The following is a 9,618-nucleotide window of genomic DNA, read 5'->3' as shown; positions in this document are numbered from 1 at the left end:
TGCCAGGGACAGCAGATGAGGGGTACAGGGCGAAGCCCCTTCAACTAACCCTGGGCCCTGTATGACCTGCCAGCCCAGCAGGCCTCTCTCATCCCTACGCCCAGACGCCCTCAAGGCCTGAAAATGCAGGCTTAGACAACCCCTCCCTACAAAGCCATGAGATGCTTAGCTACTTGCTGAATGATGTCATGACATATATTTCTGTCCATCATGGATGTTCCAAGGTTCTCCGTCCTGAGTCCAGTGTCTCGGCAGATGTTATCCGCTAATATCTCCATGAGACAGCGACACAACAGACCTATCTGTGACAAAATCAGAAAGAGAGTGAGGATAATAAAATAATAACACTTCTAAATCTAACTTTTAAGTTCACATAAATAACATTATTTAATATATTTTTTGTAGATTATAAAATGTTAAATAATTTTCTTTCTATGAACAAACGTGTTATGTTGATGTTGTTTTGATCCAAATATCAGAGGAGAGAAGTAAAGAATCTATTTCTAGAGTTGTAAAAAATTATTCCTTTTAGAAACACAAAGGAAATGCAAAATGATGATCTTTTCCATCATGTCTGGAAGGTGACTGAACTACAAAAGAGAGTCAATTATTCTCAGTATGTTTATTGATCCGGTAGTAGTAGCACAAAGCACAGCAAAACTACCTGAATGATATGCATGAACACAGATGTCTCAATAAAGTTGTCTATTTCAAATGGACATTTTGTGATGAATCTGTTTCTATAAAAACCGTCATGAGATACACAGACTGTATGAACCAAGTCATGCATTACGGTAGGTGACCCAGTCAAATGCACTTCTTGTACAAATTAAATGTATCTTGTCAGTTCAGCCCAGAAATCAGCAGCCACAGTTTTCACCTCTGATGTTTTCTTCAAATTGATCGTATTTCTGATCATTCAAGAAAGGTTCCTTACAAAAAAAGATTGCAGTCAGAGTGCAGTATAACTGCAGTACACTAGTATAACTGCAGTTATAAGGCAATATAACTGCAGTACACTAGTATAACTGTAGTTATAAGGCAGTATAGTGGCAGTAAACTGTCGTTAAAATGTATCATAACTGCAGTACATTGTAGTATAACCGTAGTTAGAATGCAGTATATCTGTAGTATAACCGCAGTTAGAATGCAGTACACTGTAGTATAACCGTAGTTAGAATGCAGTATATCTGTAGTATAACCGTAGTTAGAATGCAGTATATCTGCAGTACACCGTAGTATAACCGTAGTTAGAATGCAGTATAACTGCAGTTCACTGTAGTATAACTGCAGTTAGAATGCAGTATATATGCAGTACACTGTAGTATAACTGTAGTTAGAATGCAGTATATCTGTAGGATAACCGCAGTTAGAATGCAGTATAACTGCAGTACATTGTAGTATAACCGTAGTTAGAATGCAGTATATCTGTAGTATAACCGCAGTTAGAATGCAGTACACTGTAGTATAACCGTAGTTAGAATGCAGTATATCTGTAGTATAACCGTAGTTAGAATGCAGTACACTGTAGTATAACCGTAGTTAGAATGCAGTATAACTGCAGTTCACTGTAGTATAACTGTAGTTAGAATGCAGTATATCTGTAGGATAACCGCAGTTAGAATGCAGTATAACTGCAGTACACTGTAGTATAACCGTAGTTAGAATGTAGTATATATGCAGTACACTGTAGTATAACTGTAGTTAGAATGCAGTATATCTGCAGTACACTGTAGTATAGCCGTAGTTAGAATGCAGTATAACTGCAGTACATTGCAAAATACTGCATCCAAAATAACACTTTTTTTGTACTGCAGTAATTTTGCAGTGTAACTGCAGTTAGAGTGCAGAACACGGCAGTTATTCTGCAATCACCGCTTCCAAAACACCACAGTCGACTGTAGTTACTACACTTTTACTGCAGTTTTAAAACTGCAATCTTTTATTTTTGCTGTAAGGGCTAATATTCACAAATCTGCTGCTAGACTAAAAAAAGAAAAATTAAAACACAAACACAAACACCTCCCCTTCAGTCAGCACTGATATAACCCTTAATAACAGCGTTTAACTGATGTTGTCTTATGTAGCTGTTATAAAGGCTTTACTACAGTGAAGTGTTACCACCTGCTATAATCAAAGCAGTGTTATTTAAAAGACCTCTGACCTCTTGAGTCCAGTATTCAGCTAGCTCTTTCAATGGAACCATTCTCATCGGCTTGAACTGGTGTTCTGTTAGGTCCATAATGGAACTCACCATTCTCATCTTATTATTGAACCCACTGTGTTCTGTTAGGTCCATAATGGAACTCACCATTCTCATCTTATTATTGAACCCACTGTGTTCTGTTAGGTCCATAATGGAACTCACCATTCTCATCGGCTTGAACTGGTGTTCTGTTAGGTCCATAACGGAACTCACCATTCTCATCGGCTTGAACTGGTGTTCTGTTAGGTCCATAACGGAACTCACCATTCTCATCGGCTTGAACTGGTGTTCTGTTAGGTCCATAATGGAACTCACCATTCTCATCTTATTATTGAACCCACTGTGTTCTGTTGGGTCCATAATGGGACTCAAGACTCACTCCAGCCTTAAAGTAGCTATTGTTTCTTTGAAGAAGCTTGAGGACGGACCAGTTAGTCACAGATCCATTCATATGTCTGTCTCTCTGTCTCCCACTTTCACGGTGCCAAAGACAAATCTGCTTGGTGGTTAGTTTGTGCTTTCGAATTAAAAACAGGAACTTAAAAAAAAAGGAAATATGACATTTAGAATGGAAAACTAAATCTGTGTCTTAAATGGCACCTTATTCCCTACATAGTGCATCAATTTTCTTTTAACATTCAAAAGTAGTGCACTATATAGGGAATAAGGTGCCATTTTGGGACAAGTTCTAAATACCTTGCTATGTGGTGAGAGATTGAACCACCGGCATCAGGACGGTGGCGTCGTCGGAGGTACGACTCCGTCTGTTCCCAATATCTTCACTACAACGTTTTAATTCGATGAAAAAATAATAATGCATCCGTTTTGGTTTTCAGTAAGTTAACAGTTTAGTATCTGAAGTATTACATCATGCTAGTTCAGTGGTTTTTCAGCTACACACTACTTCTGTTTTCTCTGCATAATAAATATACTATTGATTGTCTTGATCAGACCCACTACGTATTCAATCCCTGAATATTAAATCAGAGGAAAACCACCAAAGCGATAAACAAACAGCAAAAAAAGCCTAAATAAATAAGAAGTATTTGATGATGTAACACTTTCTTTTTTTTAAATGATGATGTCATAGACCTACAAGGTCTTCTCTGTGGAATCTTAACCATATCCTGTGAAAATGTTTTTGTGATTTTCTTGAATAGAAATCCGATGGTTTCTATGAGAGATATGATATCGGGATGGTAACTGGTAGACAAATGACAGATTTACATCGTCTCGGGACTTTATACAAATCAGCGGCCAATAACAACACACCCCTTTTGGAATAGGTAAACCTCGACCAAGGATTGGATGTGAGGGGAGGGGGGGTGGAGCTCCGCGGTGACTGTGAGGAATTATATAGGTCAGGAGTCAAGAATTACCTCATGGTAACCTGGAAGTGAACCAGTGAGGAATTCTATAGGCCAGGAGTCAAGAAATACCTCATGATAACCTGGAAGTGAACCAGTGAGGAATTCTATAGGCCAGGAGTCAAGAAATACCTCATGATAACCTGGAAGTGAACCAGTGAGGAATTCTATAGGTCAGGAGTCAAGAAATACCTCATGGTAACCTGGAAGTGAACCAGTGAGGAATTCTATAGGTCAGGAGTCAAGAAATACCTCATGATAACCTGGAAGTGAACCAGTGAGGAATTCTATAGGTCAAGAGTCAAGAAATACCTCACGATAACCTGGAAGTGAACCAGTGAAGGGCAGCGAAGTGGGATCCTATAACGCGGCATGCTTTTATCACAGCAAAACATAAGTAAAACAAAACATGAAGTGTGAATTAATCACAGAGGAAATACACATCATGCTATGACATCAAAACCGAGATAGCAAATCGAATGTTATCACCCTCTCTTCCCTCCCTGGATATTCAACTTCCGTCATTTTTTTGTAATTCGTCAGTTTTGTTCATTTCACTTGTGTTAAAAATTGCATAAGCGTCATAATCTTAACCCATTTCTATAGAAGATAAATCCACTATGCTATCTAGAGCGAGAACAACCATGTCCCAAATACATGTTCTGTCTTTTTTTAAACACAGAGAAGATAAAGACCCAATCCAAAAAGTGTCCCATGAATACATTGAGACTGAGAAGAAAATAAAAGCAGACCAACTTATTATTCATAAATAATTAACATGTTTTCCTCAAATCAATCATGATCAATAAAGTTTCTTATAATACAAGACTAGTAGTCACATAATGCAAGTCAAGCTTCTGTGTTGATTTGTAAATATCATAAACAACAACACACATCCTCACACTGAGACAAGTAGTAGTGTAACAAACCATCCATGAAGAGAAAATAGGAAAGCTGGGTAAAAGGAGGAAGAGGAGGAAGTAGGAAGCTGAGGAGAAGAAAGATTCAACCCCATTGGCCCACAAACCCAGGAAGTAAGTGAGTCTAGCCCAGCCCAGTTCAGAGTCCAGTCCAAGCCCTTGTCGGTCTCCGGGACTGGGAGTCACCCCAGTCCCGGACTCAGTGACAGCCCTTCATACCCGACACGTAGGGTGAATCCTGCTGACGACACAGGGTCATCATCCCCTCCTGGTGTTCCTCAGGGCAGTCCACAAAGTCCGGCACAGGAAGCCCCGACAGGATCATCACCGACTTGTTCCAGATCATGAAGGTGGGCGCCACGGGGAGCAGGAAGCTGACCTCGAAGGTGTGCAGGTGTTGGGAGTTCATGGCGTCGTAGAAGGACAGGGAGTTGTTGTCGTAGTCCAGAAGGACTCCCAGACGTCTGAGCTGGTGGCTGGCCTCCACCAGCATCTCCTTGCCATTGTGACGCACCATGAAGTTGTTGTTGCAGCGGGACAACACCCAGGAGGACGAGTTCTTTCCACTCCACTCGTTCTTAGGGGCTGACTTGTAAGCTACGCCCACAGCGTACCTGTCAGAAGGGATTACAGAGCGTCAGCTACGGACAACAACAAAGAACAATCACATTTTTTCCACGTCAATTTGAATCCACAGTGGCACCATGATGAGATCGTGCGGCCCATTGTGAGGCCCATTGTGAGGCCCATTGTGCGGCCCATTGTGCGGCCCATTGTGAGGCCCATTGTGCGGCCCATTGTGCGGCCCATTGTGCGGCCCATTGTGCGGCCCATTGTGTGGCCCATTGTGTGGCCCATTGTGAGGCACATTGTGAGGCCCATTGTGAGGCCCATTGTGCCGCCCATTGTGCGGCCCATTGTGCGGCCCATTGTGAGGCCCATTGTGAGGCCCATTGTGTGGCCCATTGTGAGGCACATTGTGAGGCCCATTGTGAGGCCCATTGTGCGGCCCATTGTGAGGCCCATTGTGCGGCCCATTGTGCGGCCCATTGTGAGGCCCATTGTGAGGCCCATTGTGCGGCCCATTGTGAGGCCCATTGTGCGGCCCATTGTGCGGCCCATTGTGAGGCCCATTGTGCGGCCCATTGTGCGGCCCATTGTGAGGCCCATTGTGCGGCCCATTGTGAGGCCCATTGTGCGGCCCATTGTGAGGCCCATTGTGCGGCCCATTGTGAGGCCCATTGTGAGGCCCATTGTGCGGCCCATTGTGCGGCCCATTGTGTGGCCCATTGTGTGGCCCATTGTGAGGCACATTGTGAGGCCCATTGTGAGGCCCATTGTGCGGCCCATTGTGCGGCCCATTGTGCGGCCCATTGTGAGGCCCATTGTGCGGCCCATTGTGCGGCCCATTGTGAGGCCCATTGTGAGGCCCATTGTGAGGCCCATTTTTATTTTTTATTTTTTTGTGACCAACAGTCATATTCCCAGTCATGTGAAATCTATAGATTAGGGCCTTATGAATATATTTACATGGACTGATTTCCTTATATGAACTGTAACTCATTAAAATATATGCTACGTTTCTGTATTTTATTCTGTTTACATCTGTTTTTATCGATAAAGCTTATTCCACCACTACGTGGGATCGATGGGATGAAAATGAAGTGTTTCTGCATGAAGCCGTGTGGCCACGAACAGTGTACATACAGTATTATCAATATCCCAACTCACCAGGTGGAGGCGCCCAGCAGCACCTCCCAGTAGTGACAGCCGCTGTCGATGAAGACGGATCCTGCTGCTCCGTACGAACCCGTGCTGCTGAAACGTTCTGGAGTGTGGCTCTTCTTCAGGGAGCTCTCATCTTTCTCCATGGTCAGGCAGTCGTTGGACAGACGCAGCTTCTTGTGGGCCGTCTTCGGGTCAAGCTTAAAAGGCTGACCTGGAAGAGAGGTGGAGGAGAAGACAGGGGGGACGTTTAGCTTCACAGAGGTTCTCTAGGTCTAGCACACAGAGGTTCTCTAGGTCTAGCAGACAGAGGTTCTCTAGGTCTAGCAGACAGAGGTTCTCTAGGTCTAGCAGACAGAGGTTCTCTAGGTCTAGCAGACAGAGGTTCTCTAGGTCTAGCAGACAGAGGTTCTCTAGGTCTAGCAGACAGAGGTTCTCTAGGTCTAGCAGACAGAGGTTCTCTAGGTCTAGCACACAGAGGTTCTCTAGGTCTAGCAGACAGAGGTTCTCTAGGTCTAGCAGACAGAGGTTCTCTAGGTCTAGCAGACAGAGGTTCTCTAGGTCTAGCAGACAGAGGTTCTCTAGGTCTAGCAGACAGAGGTTCTCTAGGTCTAGCAGACAGAGGTTCTCTAGGTCTAGCACACAGAGGTTCTCTAGGTCTAGCAGACAGAGGTTCTCTAGGTCTAGCACACAGAGGTTCTCTAGGTCTAGCAGACAGAGGTTCTCTAGGTCTAGCAGACAGAGGTTCTCTAGGTCTAGCAGACAGAGGTTCTCTAGGTCTAGCAGACAGAGGTTCTCTAGGTCTAGCAGACAGAGGTTCTCTAGGTCTAGCAGACAGAGGTTCTCTAGGTCTAGCAGACAGAGGTTCTCTAGGTCTAGCAGACAGTAACAGAAGAAAGACAGGTGGGTCAAGTGTCTCAGATGAACATCAGAAATAGGATATTGTGAATAATACTGTGGTTTTTATGACAGGGAACATCATATTAGCATCTTATAACAACATGCCCATGGAACATTTTCATTTGAGAAAGTGGGAAAATGGAAAGAAAGAGAGAGAGAATTGGGGATGAAATGGGGTAGTATGTGTATAACTTGACAAAAGGAGCATCTTTCATTGCCTATGTGTAGGATACTTGGAGGTTGTCCTTGGTCCTGAACGACCTGACATTTAACTCTGGACACCTCCAATCCCCCTTTCCTCCATCCCTGCTTCTCCTCCTCGTCTTCCACGGCTTTTAATGAGCAACAATGAAGCTCCCTCCATCCGCTCCCCTCCTCTCTCTCTCTCCTCCCTGCCGGCCCCAATAATCTCCCCTCCTCTCTCTCTCTCCTCCCTGCCGGCCCCAATAATCTCCCTTCCGATTAAGTGTTACTGCACACGGATATGAGACGGTTTGGCTCTGTGCTTCTGAAAGCCAATTACATGAATAGCATGCTTTGATCTGCTTATCTCGGCGAATGCAGCCATTTTCAAACACACACACGGGCTCTGTCACAGGTTTCCTGGGGACTGCTCCTGAGACCAGTCTGGCTGGCTGAGGAGAGGAGAGGAGAGGAGATGAGAGGAGGGGAGAGGAGATGAGAGGAGATGAGATGAGAGGAGGAGAGAGGAGAGGAGAGGAGAGGAGAGGAGGAGGAGATGAGATGAGAGGAGAGGAGAGGAGATGAGAGGAGATGAGAGGAGAGGAGAGGAGAGGAGAGGAGGAGAGAGGAGAGGAGAGGAGAGGAGAGGAGAGAGGAGAGGAGGAGGAGGAGAGAGGAGAGGAGAGGAGAGGAGAGGAGAGGAGAGGAGAGGAGAGGAGAGGAGAGGAGAGGAGAGGAGAGGAGGGGGGACGGAAGCTGCTGCACGTGCAACAGAGGTACAAAAAACGCACACACAGGCGTGTTACACACTGACGCACACCAACATGGAAAACAACAAACCAGAAACAGTCATCACAAACACACGCACGCCATCCCTCTCATTACCAGTGTGTTCCAACACTTACAGAGCTGTCAATCAAAGGGCTGTGACAGACAAAAGCCAAGGTGTAACTTAATGACATCACTACCTCTTTACAGAGTTCCATCCTGTTTCCACGGAGACCGGGTGTGCAACATATAGAATAGGGTGTCATTTGGGACACAGAGAGAGATGTCAGAGAGGACAGAGGTGACATTTGGGACACAGAGAGAGATGTCAGAGAAGATAGTGGTGTCATTTGGGACACAGAGAGAGAGATGTCAGAGAGGACAGAGGTGACATTTGGGACACAGAGAGAGATGTCAGAGAGGATAGTGGTGTCATTTGGGACACAGGGAGAGAGATGTCAGAGAGGACAGAGGTGACATTTGGGACACAGAGAGAGATGTCAGAGAGGATAGTGGTGTCATTTGGGACACAGCGGGAGAGGACAGAGGTGTCATTTGGGACACAGAGAGAGGATAGTGGTGTCATTTGGGACATAGAGAGAGAGGATAGTGGTGTCATTTGGGACACAGAGAGAGAGAGGACAGAGGTGTCATTTGGGACACAGAGAGAGAGGATAGTGGTGTCATTTGGGACGCAGAGAGAGAGGATAGTGGTGTCATTTGGGACACAGAGAGAGAGGACAGAGGTGTCAGTCCATAGTTGAAGGGCTTCCCTCCGTGGGATTAAATAATACAACGTTTTGAGGGAACAGACGTGATGTTTTCACAACTAGGATTAGACATTTCATCTTTCCTACAATATTTTATAAATGATAGACGTGTAATTCACTGATGCTCACCGGTATATTAGTGTCTGTGTATTGTTGAGGCACTGAGGAGATGGTAATGAAAGCCGGAGCAATGTGTTTCTGTGTACCCGTTCTGGTTGTGTATCAGAGGAAGGGAAATGATTGAAAAATGCATTTCAAAAGCACAAACACACACACTTTATGAGTGCAGTGTTTGGGATTATGTGCAGGAGTAAACCTGTCAGAGGCAAGGAGAGGGAGTCTGTCTGACACTATCACGCTCCCTGCAACAGGAGAGAGAGAGAGAGAGAGAGAGAGAGAGAGAGAGAGAGAGACCTGGACTAGATGTCAGCTCTACCGTCAGGACACACAGACAGAGAGGTGGACAGATGGCATGGAGGAGAAGGAGGAGGTAGGGAGGGCAGTGAGATGATGTGCCATGGTTGCAGGCTGAGGGTCAGAGAGACAAGCAGAAAGCACAAGGACACTGCCCCAGAGAACAAGGCCTACCAGACCAGGAGAAGCCCTCTGCAATGCATCCCTCAACCCCCACCAACATCCTCCTTCTGCATTCCTCCTCCTCCTCCCTACATATCCTTCCTCCTCCTCCCTACATATCCTTCCTCCTCCTCCCTATATATCCTTCAACCTCTCTATATATCCCTCCTCCTCTTCAACCTCCCTGTCTCCCCCCCTCCGCC

General features: G+C 45.2%; 1 protein-coding gene across 4 annotated transcripts in view; it reads right to left on the bottom strand.

Annotated features, from left to right (window-relative positions):
• Nucleotides 1-607: 607 nt before the first annotated feature.
• LOC124011016 (probable E3 ubiquitin-protein ligase MID2) overlaps nt 608-9,618 on the bottom strand; it is a 228,549-nt gene continuing 219,538 nt past the window's right edge. For all 4 annotated transcript variants that reach the window (XM_046323930.1, XM_046323932.1, XM_046323933.1 and 1 more), the window contains 2 exons: nt 6,225-6,432; nt 608-5,107 (listed from right to left, as the gene is read on the bottom strand). In XM_046323930.1, coding sequence (XP_046179886.1) covers nt 4,693-5,107; nt 6,225-6,432 — 623 coding nt within the window. In that variant the 3' untranslated portion in view covers nt 608-4,692. The remainder of the gene's footprint in view (nt 5,108-6,224; nt 6,433-9,618) is intronic.

Source organism: Oncorhynchus gorbuscha, linkage group LG23 (assembly GCF_021184085.1).
Source record: "Oncorhynchus gorbuscha isolate QuinsamMale2020 ecotype Even-year linkage group LG23, OgorEven_v1.0, whole genome shotgun sequence".
NCBI lineage: Eukaryota > Metazoa > Chordata > Actinopteri > Salmoniformes > Salmonidae > Oncorhynchus > Oncorhynchus gorbuscha.
The sequence above is the reverse complement of the archived record's forward strand: the minus strand, read 5'-3'. Positions and strand labels throughout refer to the sequence as shown.